The sequence below is a fragment of the Magnolia sinica genome, chromosome 5, assembly GCF_029962835.1.
Source record: "Magnolia sinica isolate HGM2019 chromosome 5, MsV1, whole genome shotgun sequence".
NCBI classification, from domain to species: domain Eukaryota; kingdom Viridiplantae; phylum Streptophyta; class Magnoliopsida; order Magnoliales; family Magnoliaceae; genus Magnolia; species Magnolia sinica.
Genome location: NC_080577.1, coordinates 106,830,286 through 106,848,498, shown reverse-complemented (window position 1 = coordinate 106,848,498; position 18,213 = coordinate 106,830,286). Strand labels below are relative to the sequence as shown.

Here is an 18,213-nt window from a genome sequence, read left to right as displayed (position 1 = left end):
ATCCTTAATGTGGCTTTAATACAGTCAGACTCAACATTCAAAAGAGCAGCCCATTCGGCCGCAGAAACTTTAATGTAATCCACCGAGGCCTCACTCAAACCTGACGTATCCTGAAAGCAACATCTATTCCCGTCGCCCCAAATAGCCCACCATACTGCCGGTAATATCAGCTGATAAATAGCCTGAGCCTTTTTGTGGACTCCTCCCCCATGCTAAACCCAAATAAGATAGGAAACTGAGCCCGGCATAGTCCACATCATACTGAAGATGGATAAAAAGTGATTCCACGCCTTGGATATGAACGAACACCATATGAAGAGGTGGTCGACAGATTCTGCTTCTTGCTTAGCACATATTCGGTATAAGCATACCCCGTTTCTAAAGGTTATCAACTGTCAACACCATCTTTCTACCCACCAGCCAATTGAAAGCAGCAACTATAGGCGGCGTTTCATAAAACCAAAAGTGACAGGCATAGGATCGTTTGGAACTTGGCAGCTCCCGGCAAACCATTTTATAACAAGAGCTAATTGTCAAGCGGCCCGAACTATGGCCCATCCAAACTAAGGAATCAACCTCATCAGATGGCATGAAGAATTTTAGGCGGGCCAAGAGAGAGCCAAGCTCATCCATTTCACTGTTGAAGAGATGCCTCCTGCACATGGCCATCCAGCAAACTGAAGCGCCACTAAAAGAGTAACAGTCCACCACTTTCATATCATTAGATACTGTGATAGCAGCTAACCTAGATAAGTCGCACTCCAAAGGATGGTGAGAATTTGATTCAGCACCATCACCCAAGGAAAAGGAGAAGTCTTCCTTAACCTTCCCTCTCAAGGCCATAAATGACTTCCAAATATGCAAAGCCTGGTACATAGAGGACTCCTTAACCTCCCATCCTCCTTCCTTAAGACCGTATTTACAAGCAATCACCTTGTGCCAAAGGTGTCCTTCCTCTATCCCAAATCACCATAACCACTTTCCAAGGAGGGCCATGTTCATCGTGACCAAGTTTCTCAACCCCACACCACATAGGGAAACAGGCTTACACACCTCCAATTTTAGAAGATGAAACTTGTTGCTACCTTCCAAAACCCTCCCTCTGCATCTTATCCAAACTCTCTCGAACAGATTGCGGACATATGAAAAGAGACAAAAAGTAGAGCGGCATGTTGGAAAACGCAATCTTAATGAGAGTTAGCCGACCACCGAAGGAAAGATGATGACTTTTCCATTTAGACATCCCGCTTTCGATTCTTTTCACTACCTTGTCCCATAAATGTTTAGGAGGTTTCCCAATGCACAGGGGAAGTCCCAAATATGTAGAAGGAAAAGATCCGGCCCTACACCCAAAAATGGCTGCCAAATTTTTGAACTCCTCTATATCGATATCGATGCCCAACAATTCACATTTTCCAGCATTAATCTTCAACCCCAAGACCTCCTCAAAGCAAGCAATTACTTATCGAAGGCCAGCTACCATTGATTGGTCTGCATCATAGAAGATAACAGTATTGTCGGCAAACTGGAGGTACGATATACAGTTCGCCAAACTAGCCACCTTGAAACCACTAATAAGACTTGACTCCTACCCCTAAGAAAGTAAGCGACAAAGAGCTTCCGCAACAACTAGAAAAAGATAGGGGGTAGTAGTTCCCGTTGGCGAAGCCCCCTCGACAGCTTGAAGAAACATTTAGAAGAGCCGTTCACAAGAACTAAGAAGGAAGGCGATTTTACACGCGCCTGAATCCACTTCCTCCATTTAACTCCACACCTAATCTATCCAACATGTAGTCGAGGAACTCTCAATCAACATGATCATAAGCCTTCTCGACATCAAGTTTGTAAGCCAACCTTGGAATTTTCTGCTTGAATCTGGAATCAATACACTCACAGGCTATGAGGGCGCTGTCAAGAATTTGCCTCCCCGCTACAAAAGCCCCTTGAGAATCTGAAATGACGTCACCCAACACACCCCAGCCAAGAAGCCAAAATCTTAACCCAATTTTGTATGGGCTCCCAATGAGACTAATAGGCCAATAATCTTTCAAGCTTTCAGCCCCGTCAACTTTAGGAATAATAGCAATGAAGGAAGGCCCTAACTCAAGAGGTAACTTGGCATCGTTGAAGAATTTTGTGATGAAAGCAATCACATCTTCCTTGATAACACTCCAAAAATACTTGAATTGGAAAAAGGGCTATTGTGTCATCATTGCGAGCATGGAAAGAGAGTCCAATTTTCCTTCCCACACTGTCCATTACATCCTTGGTCCAATCAAGGTCTTCTTCCATCACAGGTTTATCGAAAATACCCCTGCCTTCTGATCTGGGACAATCTAGTCTTTCTGAAGGCCCTGCAGTGACTTGTAACAGGGTGAAATCCAGTGTGTCTGAAATGTCTTCCCTTCCTTGAACAGCTAGATCCCTTACCAGAGAGAAGATTCACCTCCGCCATGTCCAAACCTGTGATCAACCCCCCATTAACTTGATCTTCAACTTCCGGCGTCGACATCTCCTTGGGAACTAGAGAATCAGGAGAGAAGTTCTCCTTGGTGCATACATGCAACACCCCTGGTACCAAAAGACTCTCATTGTTATGAGTTGTTGCAATCGTCCAAAAAGAATCCCCATAGTCACTGAGAATAGAGACTCTCGGACCTCCTATGCAATATGGGACCAGCCGCTTTGACAAAGGGGCTAAAAAGTCATGACCAGACTGGCTCACACATGCCACAAGGAAAGGACTTACACGTGCCTCTACTAAAGTGCATGTGCCGAAGGAGGCATCCTTATCACATCCTAAGAAGAGACTCCCATGCCTTGAGGCACTTCCTCCACATGGGATAGAGGGCGACCGAACATGCCTCTGGAAACTTCCTCCACACATGGCAGCAATAAAGGCCCTTCACGATCTGAGGCACATAGCAGCGAGAGAAGCCTCGACACTGTAACAGCTGCTGGACGGGGACACACATCACCTGTAGATGGAGAGCCTCGAGGCCTGTGCTGCTTTTCCGGTGTAAAAGCCTCCTCGCTATTATTACCAGCTGACATACCTGACTCGAAACGTGTCAAAGTCTCCGGTCTCAAGCAGGAGAGGGTTGGAAAAGTTTGAAGATTGTTTGACAAAAGTTCAAAGAACAATTATGAAGATTGTTTGATAAAAGTTTGAAGAACAGCTGCCTACCTGGATATAATCCCTCCTCTTTTCCCAGGTGGTGTTGTACAAAGAAAAGAAAGGAATTAAGGTTGAAAAATACTAGCAAAGCAAATGTGTCTAGTGAAAGGGCCACCACATACCCACTGCCCATTGATATATTTAACATATTAGTAAAGCTCTGCATTCTCATTTTTGGAAGCCACGCAAACTGTATGTCATTACTTCTGAAAATCAATCATAATTAAATAAGAGGTGGCCGTACAAGCTAAAATAAGATATGTAGAAGAAAATATGAATGTTACTCCTGCTGCTGAATCATCCATTAAACATAAGCAATTTGCCAGACCATCTTCTGTCACATACGCACCTTAGTACAATGAAGCTGGCTGAGATCGCGAATAAATGCTGGAGAAAGACAAGCAGACAATGACGTTTTTGCTGCTTTATATGCATCCCATGACAATGACAAATCTACAGTAAAATACAAAAATATAGGAACCACCCAACAGTGCTTAAAGAAGCGTTCAACAATCTCTCGCATCACAAAACCATTGTCGAGGAAGTCGGGTGAAAAGAATAACAACAGATACAGGCATCCTGCCTGTGATCCCAACGCCACAGTCCGGTGCTCAGGGTCAGGATAATGGCGAACTCGATTGTATAAATCATCATCTCGCAGACGACAAATAACAGCATCCACAACCTGCTTAGGGAAAGGAAATCTTGCAAAAAGATCCTCCGGCTTCTGGACTGAAATCATAGCAGATCTTGAAGAGGACGAATGAACTTGATGAACTGGGCCCAAGGCAGAGGGATGTATGCGGCAAAGAGAGCATATATCATCAAGATTTGGAGCGTCGAAACAACGATCATGCCGTACATGTGCAACAAGAAGCTTTTCTCGTAAAGGACCGCTCATATGGTGCTCCAGCAGCAATAGCAGGCATCCAAATAGGGTTAATGACTCCGTAAGCAATTGCCTCCCGTTCTCTGTCTCCATGACTCTATCCAAAGTGCTATGTACATACATGCCTTCCTGTGAAACACCATGAAGATGGATTAAACAGAATCCTCAAACTCAAAGAATAAAGTGTAGAAGGCAACAAAAAAGAAGATGAATCTGAAGGGCAGCTTAATAAGAGTGAAAAAGCAATGCACAAGCCTGCATCAAAAGCTTCAAGATTTATTTTTTTTCCAAGATCTGGACGTTCCACACAGTTTACTGCCATCCACATTGTGTTGAAGGATTATGCTTCATGTAAATGCACCTATAGAGTGCCATATCATGTCTACACTCATCATACCATATCATATCTAGATTCTTTATATTGTTCTTATCCAATAACTGCAAAAGAAGCTAACAACAGTGTGTAGCCTCTCTATTTATGTACTTCTCTTTCCTTTTCTTTTCTTTTCTTTTTTTTTGAAAGGTGATGAAAACCTCTTCCCTTCGGAGAATATCAATGAAATACAAAGATTCATTCTCTTCAAATATCCTCTCTCTCTGTGAGATTTAATTTCCAGTACATGGTATCAGAGAGCTGTGGTGTCTACTTATGTTCATCACCGGATTTGTGTGGGGCATACCTCTGCTGATGATTGAGTTGGAGATTGGTGTGGTTTCTGACAGATGAGACTTTCACAAGATTTTTGGGTTTTTGTCCCCTTTTTTCTCTGCAAAAAGGCCAGATGTCTGCATCTTTAAAAATAAAAATAAAAAAAGGTCACATTTCTTCCATTTTTCTTATTTTTCTGGTAGGCTGTCCAGTTTTGTATTTGAACAATTGATCTTTGCAACCAGATCACATCTGGATCTCAGTCTTTGGCCCCCTTGCCGGTTATTATCAACATATCTATGAAGGCCGATTTTGAAATGGAACAAGTTTTGATGGTATTTTGCCTCTGCCATAACTGGTTAAATGCTATTTACCCAAGTTTCAACAGCGTGAATCAAACCCTAAAGAGCCTGTTTAGATTTGTGGAAAAAAATATTTTGAGGAAATGATTTTTCTCGGAATCTGTGAGAAAGGAAAAGCAATTTCCCTTGAGATTGTTTTTTAAGAAGATTATCTTGAAAAAATTTCCTCCATTTCCACATCCATTGTTTGGGAAAAAAGAAGAAGAAGAAGGTGTTTTTATGAAAATTTAATCTAAAGGCAGAAGGCAGCACATGTGTGCTGAATATGCACTGTGGCTTGTGTCACATTGTCACATGAAACACGTTGGCATGTGTGGGAATTGGTCCATGTGGCTGCAAGAAGATGGCAGCACATGTGGCATGTTGACAGGTGTGGGGCATGTGAAGCACTTAAAGACAGATAACAGCAGTACAGCACATGTGGGTGCTTGAATATGAGGGTGGCACATTGGGTGTGTAGCACATTGACGAATGGAGCACTTGAAAATGGGCAACGAGGCACATGTCACACATGTGGCACATTGGTAGATGCATGGTGATTTAGGATGGATGGTGGAACTTGTGGCACATTGGCACATGTGGGCACTTCAAGATGGACGTTTGCACATGTGCGGCACTTGAAGATGGTCGATGGCACATGTTGCACGTGTGGCATATGTGAAATCTAGAGATGCTTGGTTGCCAAGTGGCACATGGCACATGTGGGCCATTTGAAGATGGGGGGTTTCTCTTCGACAAACTTAAACTATTGTAGCACCTGGACACATGCCCACGCTAAAGCCAATTGTCCTCAATACAAGCACCTTTGACTGTTCCATATGCATTTCCATGTGCCAGCACAACCAACCAACTTGACTTGCCCATCAAGCATGAATACCCAATAAGCTATGAGCCTACAATATGCACCAAGGATCCACAAGGCTCCACGATTCTTGTGATGCAACAATCCTAGACACTAGTTTGGAACCCAACTGCAAATCAAGTAGTTTGCTACTCTCTGTGTGGGCACTTTCCTATGCCACAAGCCAACCAGCCTAGCTTTGCCTCATGGACGCCACCAGTGCCACAAGCCAACCAGCCAAGCTTTGCCTCCTGGAAGCCACCAATGCCACAAACCAACTACAAAGCTCCACCTTGTAGGCACGTTTGTGTACTACAAGCCAACCAATCAAGCATCTTGTTGGGTTCCCATCAACTTGGCCTTTAACTGAATGAAGTGTTCGTCATCATCACCTCTCATGTGTGGGACGTGTGGACATGTGGGCTGATTGCCTTCATCAAATGTCGTGTTCGTGATCATCAACCTTCGTCCTTGATTGGAACGTGTGGATGTGAGGGCTGATTATTCACGTCAAGTGTGGTGTGTATGCACTATGAAGTGTACAAGTTGGGTCGTCATTGGTCGCAAAAGGGCAGCATATGTTTATATAAGCTTGCAGTATATATTGTAGTCCCTTCTCTTAGATGGAAGAGAAAAATTATTTGAGAATTACATTCATAAATCTATCTACTTTTTTTGGGGTCCAAATAACCTCCATTAAATTAAATGGAATTAACCATCTTTAGTGGTCCAAATCCATCCAAGTCTTTTTAACTGCCAAGGGAAAATTAAAATACTTGGCCACTGAAATGCCTGATGAGAGTGCCATTTCATCTTATTAATGGATCCAGGAAAATGCTTAGATTATGTAGTTGTAGACTAGTATGAAACCTTCCATTAATGTGAATGTAATATTTTTTTATACTACAAAAGAAGAATGGGATGCATTACGAGAGATGTATTCATCCAACAAAGACATCTCTCGAACATAATAATTATTTGAGGAAATATTTGAGTTTCAATAAGGAAATAAATCACTAGGTGAATATCATTAAAACTTAAAGGCTTGTTTGTTTTACCAATTACTATTATGGGAAAAACCAAACTGACCCATGTCTCACCTGTACACATCATGAGGAGGCGCCAAGACGGTGCTAACAAAGAATCAACAAAACAAGCTCCACAAGCCAGCAACATATCGACCACCAAGGAGAGTCGAGCTAAGCCTCGAAGAAAAGACTCACCTGCCGTATCAGTCCTGCACGGGCTCGGAGCCTGGCTGCAAAACTCATCGACTGGACCTCAAACTCAGACGAGGAATGACCAGAGAAAATCCCGCATCGTACCAGGCTAGGATTGATCCGACGAGATTCTAGCCGAAGATCACGTCGATTGAGGTGGGATTGGAAATATTCTCGGAAGCAGATTCCCATTCAAATACGAACCCTTCCAGCATATCTAACAAGACACACTGAGATACGCGAACTGCCTAAAGAACCTATAAATACGCCCCTTGTTTTGGGAGAAAAGTACGCACAAAAAATCCTAACTCCAGCTATTGCAATGCACAAACACAACAAGCAAAAAACGGCCTTTGTCATGAACAAAGGACTGTAGTGCTACTAAGTAATGCCATTCAGGCTAAAGAACGCTGGAGCAACTTACCAGCGCCTAGTCAACAAAATGTTCGCCAAGTAGATTGGGAACACGAGGGAGGTGTACGTCGACGACAAGCTCGTGAAGAGTTCCAAGGAAAGGGACCACGTGACAAATCTTAAGGAAATGTTTTCAACTATGAGGAAGTACAGAATGAAGCTGAACCCAAGCAAAAGCGCCTTCAGCATCAGCTCGAGAAAATTCGTAGGCTTCCTAGTCAATTAGAGAGGAATAGAAGTCAACCCTAACAAGCTTCGAGCTCTCCTAGAGATGAGCTCCCCGGACAACAAAAGAAATTCAGTGCTTGACGAGCAGAGTAGCCGCCTTAAACAGATTCGTCTCTCCGGCCATGGACAAATGCTTGTTGTTCTTCAAGCAACTAAAGGGAAATACAAAATCGACTTAGACGGAGGAGTGTGAGGAAGCATATCAACAACTTAAGACATACCTAGAATCCCCACCACTACTCTCCAAGCCAGAGCCCGAGGAGCCGCTACTACTGTACCTAGCGGTATCCAATACAGCGGTCAACTCGGCCCTAGTGTGGGAAGAGGAAAACAAATAACGACCAATTTATTACATGAGCAAAGCTATGGTTGAAGCAGAGACACAATACCCAAATATAGAGAAGTTGGCGCTAGCGCTGATCACATCATCTCGACACCCCCGACCTTAATTCCAAGCGCATACCATTGTGGTCTCAATCAATCAACCATTCCGCCAAGTACTGTAGAAACTGGAGGCGTCAGGGCAACTAACTAAATGGGCAATTGAGCTAGGCAACTTTAACATCATGTACCGACCAAGAGCAACGATTAAAGGTTAGGCCGTCGCCGAATTCACTTACCTCGCTCCTCAGTAGCAGATAGAGGCCGAGCAGAACATCGGATTGCAAGAGTGGACCCTCCACGTGGATGGGTCATCAAACTCCCGAGGAAGCGGAGCAGGACTGATCCTCGTCTCACCTAATCAGTCCAATATAGAGTACGCTCTAAGGTACGATTTCCCAGCCTCCAACAATAAAGCAGAATATGAAGCACTCCTCGTCCGACTCGGGCTAGCCAAAGCAATGGGAGCCCGAGCACATAAAATCCACAGCGACTCTCAGTTGGTGGTGAACTAAGTCACTATAGAATACCAGGCCAGAGGAGAGAAAATAATTACCTATTTGCATAAAGTGCGAGACTTAGAGAATTTGGCAAGCACGAGGTCATACTAGTCCCCGGGTCGAAAAATTCCAAAACTGACGCCCTGGTTAAATTAGCCTCGGCGGTCGACGACAACCTCACTAGGACCGTGCCGATCGAATTCCTGCCCGAGCCAAGCATCAACCAGCCCGATCAAAAAGAAGTGCTCCTGATAAATCAACCTCCGAGCTGGATGGACCCCATCGTACGCTATTTGCAACAGGGCGAGCTACTCGAGGACAAGCTAGAAGCTCAAAAAATAAATTATCGGTCTGCTTGGTGCACGATCTTGGGAGACATCCTGTACAAAAGAGGGTTCTCACTGTCGTATTTGAGGTGCTTGCAACCTGGTGAGGCCGAATATGTACTGAGGGAAGTCCAAGAGAGGATCTGCGGAAACCATTCGGGAGGAAGCGCCCTAGCCCATAAGGTGCTCTGGCAGGGGTACTGTTGGCCCACCATCCACGAAGACGTGAGGCAGGATACAAGGAAATGCGACAAATGTCAGCGCTTCACTGCAATGTTACGACAACCATCCGAGCAAATGACCCCGATGAGCAGGCCCTGGCCCTTCGCTCAGTGGAGAATTGACATCATAGGCCCTCTGCCAATGGTTAAGGGACAGACTAGATTTTCCATTGTTACAATCGATTATTTCACCAAATGGGCAGAAGCCGAGCCCTTAGCAAAGATCATTGAACAAAAGACGACCGACTTCGTCTGTAAGAACATCGTTTGCAGGTTCGACATCCCCAACACCATCGTTATTTACAACGGCAAGCAATTCGACAACACTCGTTTCCAAGGACTATGTGAGAAGCTCGGCATTCACAACGCCTTCTCTCCACCTCGACACCCCCAGGCTAACATACAAGTAGAAGTTATAAATAAGATCATAAAAACCCACTTGAAGACCAAACTCGAGAAATCCAAGGGATCCTGGGCCGATGAGTTGTCACACGTCTTATAGGTGTACCAGACCACGACTCATACAACAATTGGGGAAACTCCGTTCTCCTTAGCTTTTGGCACAGAAGCAGTAGTCCCGGTGGAGATTGGGATACCCTCGGGACGAACCGAGTTGTTCAGAACAAAAGAAAACGATGCGCAGCTAACATTGAGCATAAATCTAATTGAAGAAATAAGGGAAATGGCACAACTAAGGGTCGCAGCCTATCAACACAAGGCAGCTCGGCATTACAACACAAGGGTTAAAGTGTGAAGATTCCGAGCAAGAGACTTGGTACTCTGAGAAATCTTCCATAGCACCAAGGAGCGAGCCCTAGGAAGGACCTTATAGGGTAGCTAGTATGGTCCGCCGAGGGACATATTGACTAGAGGACATGCAGGGCTAACCCTTACCTCATTCATGGAATGTCGAGCACCTGAAAATCTACTACCAGTGAGAAACCAGAGGCAAACCTACAGTGTGTCGACTGCTCACCTCAGGTGGAAGCAATGTTCGAAGTATCGGTATCGCTACACATTTTGTTGGTCGGGGATACAGAAACAATATTGATATCATCGAGAATATCGCCGATAACTAGAAATGCGGGAAAACATGGGGAAAATGGTAGAATTTTTAGTGAAACTTCAAGAGATGTTAAAATACACATATTTGCATATTTAGGAATAAAAAATTTGCAAAAAGAATGAATACACAATAAGTTTCCATTTAATAGGGGCTTAAAAGCATATGTGGCTGTAAGAAACAATCTAACCATCCCATCCAATCATCCATGCAACCTTCCATCCAAACATCCATTGATATTGCAAAATATCGAAAACTCAAGATATTTTGCCCAGAAATCATTGACACTTGGAAATGAAACGAAATATTGTGGTCTTGATATTGCGTATTTTGCAATAACAATAATATTGAGATATTATTAATATTAGCAACGACAAATTGAAAACCGCATATAACAATGTGCTCATAAAAAATTTTGAAATATAATTTTTTAAATAAACAAACTTTTCATGATACTCTACATTGACGATATTATTGAAATATTGCCGAAAAACTTGTGATACAAGCATCACCTAGAATTTACATAGTAAAAAAATATTACCTATAGATTGGCGATATCGATACATTGGCAATACAAGCGACGCCTAGAATTTACATAATTGAAAATATTGGTGATATCAATACGTTGGCGATACTTAGCGATACATTGTTGATGCCTGGAATTTCTAATACTACCGGTGTTATCGGTATCGCCGAGCTGGAGATAACGATAATATCAAAGATATTCCGATAATATCGAAGATAATTCAAACAATGGGTGGAAGGCACTTGCCAACAAATGATTGCTACATGTAAAAGATTCCCTTCCTGAATAAGGAGAACGTCTTTTATGATTTTACTAAGTTTGTGCACTCGACAATCGTTCAACCAAAACCCACATGCCCAACAACTAAATTATTAAGTTTATCTACTAAGCCAACTAACTCATCTACTAAGTAAGCATGCACGACCATCAAAATAACACACAAAGCTTAACAAATTTTCCTTTCATTAATCAGGAGGGGTATAACAGAGCTGGTCAGGAAGATGAAAATTTACAATAGAGCCTATGCCTACAAAGGCTCCTCGGCCTCGGGTGCAACAGCCTCGGAGGCTACAACAGAATCATCGTCAAGACACCCTAAATCGAGCTCAAGGTACCGACGTTGGACGTCTTCTCGCCAATGCTAGAAGCCAACACTAAACGTCTCCTCTAGCTCGGCGATATGCCTCTCGAATGCTCTAAAGGCTTCCACCGCAGCTGCCTCCCTCCCAGGAATTGTGGCCTCGACTTCCGCCAGTTTGGACTCCGCCTCAACTGCCCAAACCCCCGCCTCGGCCAGACAGCATTTCCCTTTAGAGGCCCTTGCCTCCACCTCAACCACATGGGCCACCAAGTTGGCCTTCTCCTGCTACTCAATGGCCAACAAAGATGTGTTGGCTTCGCGGTCCTCCATAGAAACCCTTAGGGCTCCTCGAAGGACCTCGACCTCAGCATGGGTCGCCGCCTGAGCCTCCACAACCGCTTCCAGCTCCGCAGCTTTAGCCCGAAGCTCGACCTCGGGAGACTCGAGCCTCCGGTTGGTGTCTTCCAACCGGCCCCTTAGATCGGCCAAAAGGTGGCGGAAGGTGAGAGCCCCAAGAGTGCCCTACAAACATAAAAGGAACGAAGGTTAGCAAATGTATAAGCATGCGGAACGTTTTTTTTTAAAAAAAAAAGTGGGTGGAAAAATGCCAACGACGTCACCTTGATTTGCATCGACACCAAGGTGCAAGGAGGTCAGGATGCAAGGAGAGCATCTCATTGACCTCCTCAGGGACATGCCCATGACCCCAACTGGCCAGCAAGGCCATATGTCGCGGGAGAAGCGCATGAGCCGACGTCCTCGCAATCGTGGCTCCATCGAGGGCCAAGCTTTGGTTCTCGAAAACAGCCCTGGGAGCAGCCCCAGCCCGTTCCTCCTCAGCGTCGGCAGGGGAAGATTTCAGGTCGACCACCTCCCTTAGAGGCATGCTCGAAGAAGAAGATCCACGTGCCGCCACAACCAAAGCAGCCTCCTGGAGCACCACAGGAGCCATCACAACAGCTACTTCTATTGCGGCATCTCTCGGCTCTGTTGTAGGATCATCCCCTGCCCCCGCCTCCATAGTCGGCGGAGGAACCTCGGGAGTGTGCCCCGTCGTCGACCTCCCTGCAGAAGGTCCGGTGGAACCAGCTGGAGGAGCATGCGGAGCAAGCGCCTGGGGGGCAGCCCTCCTAGCAGCGGCCTTCAATTGCTCCATCTCCGCTGCAAAGGAGAGTTTCATCCTCTTCGCCTAAGGACGATCCACCATTTATACAAAAAACAAAGAAGAATGAAAAAAAAAAAAAAAAAAAATTTTAAAGGAACTACGATAAACTTGCTAGCGACAGAAAGGAAGTTACCTGCCGGCCCAACCACCGATAAGCCAACCTGCTGCAGAACGATTGGAGTGATCAACCTCTTGCAATCCCGCTGGGCTGCAGGTCACTCTCGAGAAATCCTAACCTGGCGCAGGAGGGGCTCCGGGAGCCTGAGCTGAGATCAAGGAAGAGCTGTAAAATCCTCTCACGCATGACCCATAGCCTCACACAAACCATTTGGCCTACCCATTGGCCTGTTTGTACCACCATACCACAAGATTGATGAGTCTTCAACCTTACAATCAACATAAATCACACAAGCAACAACCAACTGCGGCTAAGCCAACTCCATATTGAGGCATGAGGCCTTAATCCAATAAATGGACCCCATCACCAGCATACAACGCCAACTCCAGAACATGCATGAACTTATGCCACCTAAAACATCTAGGCAAGGCCACCACCAACCTGAGAACCTAAAGCATATGTCACATGCACAAGTTATGTGCTTGATAGCTTTATTGAGCCCTTATCTCGCATAGGCATATCCTATTATTGAGCTAAATGTTTGACTTAAACACCACACCATAATATTATGTGCCCAACCCACACCACCATGCTATAGAATGAGTCCTCTGCACATCTTGAAAGAGCCTAAAGGCAATGCTAACACGACAAAAACCTCATTCACAGTAACCAAATGACTCCCCGCTTGTACAAAGTCAACCTCCTGCTTAGCACCCGTCACCTGGCTCACACCCAAACACGAACTCGTCCCAAGCCACACCAAGAGCAACCAAGAAGAAGATCTAGCTACCTAATAGCTTACTTAGAACACCACTTCCGGGGCACTTAGACATCACACTCAAGCTCACTACCCCTTTTAATATGCCAAAACCTATTCACACTACTTACCAACAAGACCACCCAAAGATGTTAGAAAATAATACTCAACATATTTTTCACCTCATTGTGCATTGATGCCTTTGACGGTAAGGCTAAAACTTAGAAATATTGGCACTTGAACATGTATGGCCAACTCCAAAACCGCGCTTATTGGTAGGCATCATCTGATATGCACTATTTATCAGCCATATCAAAGTGAATTCCAACCTATGGCCTAGTATTATCTAATATGCACTACTTATCAACCTATTGTTTAAACGAGGAAGTGGTCATGGAATGGTGGAATATAAGTTGTGTAGTCGACCCCAATTAGTTGGCTTAAGGCTTAGATGGAGATGATGACAATCATAGTGAATTTCAACCAATCCAGACCTTTATTGGTGGTACATACAAGAATGAACCATACCAGTTTTTCTAAAAGATATTTTGAGCTATGCCAAAGGTGCGCCAATCGTAAGCCATTACAAGGCAATGCAACATGCCTTCGGAAAGATGGCCGTGGCGCACATTTGTTGTGCATGGCTTTGTAATGCTCCTATACAATTTTCCCAACCATGGAGCAAGAACCTATGAATAGAAAACCTAAAACAAGCACCACTAAATGGGGCCTATGTGAATTCCTACATATGCAACCTCAACATTAACATCGACTCAACTTCACTCTCAAATTCAGATGAATGAAATGACAATCCTGTGCTGGGGAACTATTTATACATTTGAGCCCCTGAACACGTGAAACAACCACGTTTTCAAAATCACTTTCAGTGTACCATGTCAGGCACCACCAAAACTGGATCATATCGCCCTGTATGGGGCTATTTTGGGCCAATACAGCCATATCATTTATGGATGAAATCGGTGCATATCGGGTGATATGCACCGGTTTTAGAAGATACAAAATTCTTGGGCACATAAATAAAATAATAACATGAAGTAAAAGGAGGAAATGAGACTCAAACAAATACAACCTCGACATCAATTTGAACCAACTCTAAAACTGAAAATTAAAAGGAGAAAAAAAAAATACTCAATCATGTCACTAAATATGACAACGTGCATCGGAACTATTTATGCATTTGAGTTTCTGACTATGAGAGATAACACAGCTTGTCCAATGCTCAAAATACAGTTTCCTCAATACTTCATACTTTCATCATAACTAGGTCAATATTGTCATTACATTTGATTTTCAATGATTCATTCACCTTTACCCTTCTTTTTTTTAAAGAAAATGGCAATTGGGATTGCTCACAGTTGGCTTAGAACAAACACTATAATTGTTTTCCTAAATAAAAATAACTAAATTTTAGCATGTATCTGTGTATGTGATTCTAAAGGGATAAGTCACTAATATTAATGGATCACACTATTCACGCCCACCCCTTTCTCTAGATACATCCTTTCTTTCTGATTTTTGTAATACAACAGTACCAAATTGTACTATTGACTTACCAAAATACTAAAAAGAGACGGATCTATAAAGCTGAATGCCTTCTAAAGGTTACTCACTATACAGTGATTAAATGATGAAAAATGAAAGACTAGTTACTTCCAATACATTCACAATACCACAGATAACATTTCGAAATTTTGAAATTTGAGGTTTTCTACAACAACTTCTCATTACTCGTTCAAATAAATAACTCATTCAAATTGCATAATTGCAAGTGATATAAAATTTCTGCAGATTGAATATCAATGTTAACTTAAATTCTCTCAAATTAGAAAGATCACGGCATGTACCTGTAAATCATTCAGGTATTTGAAAAGATCATGATAATAAGATACAATGCCGTTCACTAGAAGAAAGAACCGCTGCATGAAATCACTGCAAGATTCTCGGAGCTCGTCCTCGAGTGCTTCCAATCCTGAATTTCCCTCGATTCTCACCTCAAAGTCATCCGGAGACTCGAAGTACCTTAAAGAAGATTAAAAAACAATGAAAACAAGCATCAGTACAAACAGCAACTGTTCTTCATTTTGATGACTGAAATTCAGGAAATGAAAAGAGGACTAATAAAATGATACAACTGCGAGGATAGTTTGCCACCATATTTTCAAATTGTGATGTCTCAAACACTGTCCACGTAGCATGCGTACACCTTGGTACAAACAAATCATAACACAAATCAACTGATCTTAACTGTTCAATTGGTGGTCATCAGACCGATGGCGAAAACAAAGTGGTTGCCAGTTCAGACTCAGCAAACGAAATTTGATGATTGAGACCGTTCAATCGGTGTGAATTTTAGAAGATGCTCCATCCACGATTGGTCCCACGATTTGGACGGACAGGATTACCTTAACGGATGAAAAATGTACAGTGAATGAGACACGACAATTTAAAGGAGTGACCAGCCATGAAAGGAAAACGGTTAGACAGACAAACAGAGAGAGAGAGAGAGAGAGAGAGAGAGAGAGGTTGCCTGAGATCAAAGAGGACGGGATCGTAGCGGCGGTCGCGGAATTGCGTAGGGATTCGGGAAGATAAGAGAAGGAGTTGCGAGATTAGGGTTTGAGCTCTGCTGGCGAAGTTGAGGAGATCGGAGAAGGAGATGACGTCGGACTCTTCGCCGCTGTTCGACGCGTCGGATTTGGAGGGATCCATGCTCAGGTGACTGAGCTTGTCTGAGCAGAACGGCAACGCCTTAACCGTAATGGCTGGAACAAAGAGGAGTTATATTATAATCAGGCTGCAGATGACGCTTAATACGCAGGCACTCAAACATGTACACGTGGCACATAAGAGGTCATATAAAACTGACTAGAATGCGCATCTAAAGTCACAGTCTCAAGACTACATTGGCTGAATAATCCTAACCACTGATTCGAGGACACCTGCAGTGGAAATTGACTGTGGATAAATATTCCGAATCCACGAAACTTTTCTGGACTCCTTACATAGACTTCTCGAATCCACGAAGAAAGAAAGCAGGAAATAAAAATAAATTCTAATAATCCTAACCACGTGAGGTCGAGCACCGTGGATAACTATTCCGAATCCACGGAACTTCTCTGGACTCCTCACAGAGACTTCTCGAATCCACGAAGAAAGAAAGCAGGAAATAGAAATAAATTTTATATTATACTCAGGCTGCAGACGATGCTTGATACGCAGGCACTCAAACATGTACACGTGGCACATAATAGGTCATATAAAACTGACTAGAATGCGCATCTTTAGCGCATCTAAAGACACAGTCTCAAGATTACATTGGCTGAATAATCCTAACCACTGATTCGAGGACACCTGCCGTGGAAATTGACCGTGGATAACTATTCCAAATCCACGGAACTTCTCTGGACTCCTCACAGAGACTTCTCGAATCCACGAAGAAAGAAAGCAAGAAATAGAAATAAATTCTAATAATCCTAACCACGTGAGGTCGAGCATCGTGGATAACTATTCCGAATCCATGAAACTTCTCTGGACTCCTCACAGAGACTTCTCGAATCTACGAAGAAAGAAAGCAGAAAATAGAAATAAATTTTAATAAATTTGAATTTGATTAATGAATCCATGAAAATGAGTTCACAACCCTTTAAAAAGGGGTACCAAGCAATGGAAAAGAAATTAAAATCAAACTATAACTAAAACTCTTGGAATCCACAACTTATTATAAATAGTAAACTTACCATTTACAAACGGTCATGATGTCTATTAGTGCGCAGAGTTTTTGGCCAAAAATAGTAAGTGGCTTATTTGGCTTCACCAAACCGTTTTCCTAATTATTCTAAGCTCTTTTCACGTTGGGCGCAATTCTTAAAACCCGACAGATGAAGAGTTATAATTAAACTAAAACTTACTATTTATAGTAAAAATAAAATTAAAACAAGGAAACGACCATCAATCCAAGAGTTTTTCATAATTCCAAGTTGCATAACCCGGTGTAGCTGGGTTGGTTGGCTAAATTAGCTCGTTCTACTCCAAAATCATATATTTTATGTCAGATAACTCAGTCCGAATTGCGAGATACACCTGATCCAAGGTCCGACTGTCCGGATCACTTCTGTCGTCGATTGAGCCTTTTCTGATCCATCTTGGCCATCAAACTATCTGCGACCGCTCTACATCAGAAATAATACCGTTGGATTTTATTTTATTTTTCCAATTTTCAACCGTCCAATAACTGTCCAACAATCCGATATTTGGACGATCGAACAAGCTTAACGTCTAGTCCATGACAAATCTGCATTGATTTCCGTAATTTTGACGGTTTAATTCGACTAATTTTTTGCCACGTGTGCAATGTATGACAACCTTTTCAGTACCTGCGTATCATTCGTCATACAATTCCCGAGTATCAGATCAGTTGTCGGGAAAAAAAGAGCAGTGCCGTCTACCGAAACTCACTCGATGTATGAGTAAACTCCGTGAGGCCCACCATGATGTATGTGTCTTATCCATGCCGTCCATATATTTTATCAGCTCATTTTAGGCCATTGGACTAAAATTGAAGTATATCCAAATCTCAAGTGGACCACACCACTACAAACAGTGAGAAAACACAATTATCAGCTTGATCTGAAACTGCTGTGGCCATAAGAAGTTTTTACCGGTAAGATTTCAAGTCTCACTATTTCATGTGGTGTGTTCCACTTAGAGCTTTGAATATGCTTCAATTTTGATATCATGCCCAAAAATTAGCTCCGAAACATATGAACAGCTACAT

General features: G+C 43.1%; 2 protein-coding genes across 16 annotated transcripts in view; both read right to left on the bottom strand.

The window, feature by feature from the left end:
* LOC131246600 (uncharacterized) overlaps nt 1-16,276 on the bottom strand; it is a 94,934-nt gene extending 78,658 nt beyond the window's left edge. For 5 of the 15 annotated variants that reach the window (XM_058246873.1, XM_058246879.1, XM_058246880.1 and 2 more), the window contains exons 1-2: nt 15,284-15,886; nt 3,528-4,196 (exon numbers count right to left, since the gene is read on the bottom strand). In XM_058246873.1, coding sequence (XP_058102856.1) covers nt 3,528-4,196; nt 15,284-15,361 — 747 coding nt within the window. In that variant the 5' untranslated portion in view covers nt 15,362-15,886. Of the gene's footprint in view, nt 1-3,527; nt 4,197-7,019; nt 7,042-15,283; nt 15,897-15,966 lie in introns of those variants that run through there. The other 10 variants (XM_058246877.1, XM_058246883.1, XM_058246882.1 and 7 more) reach the window with 8 other exon arrangements.
* Nucleotides 8,398-12,606, bottom strand: LOC131246601 (uncharacterized). The gene is made up of 2 exons (XM_058246890.1): nt 11,999-12,606; nt 8,398-11,900 (listed from the first exon to the last, which is right to left on the bottom strand). Exons 1-2 carry the CDS (start codon nt 12,556-12,558, stop codon nt 11,855-11,857), a joined length of 606 nt encoding a protein of 201 aa, XP_058102873.1. The 5' UTR covers nt 12,559-12,606; the 3' UTR covers nt 8,398-11,854.
* Nucleotides 16,277-18,213: the final 1,937 nt, after the last annotated feature.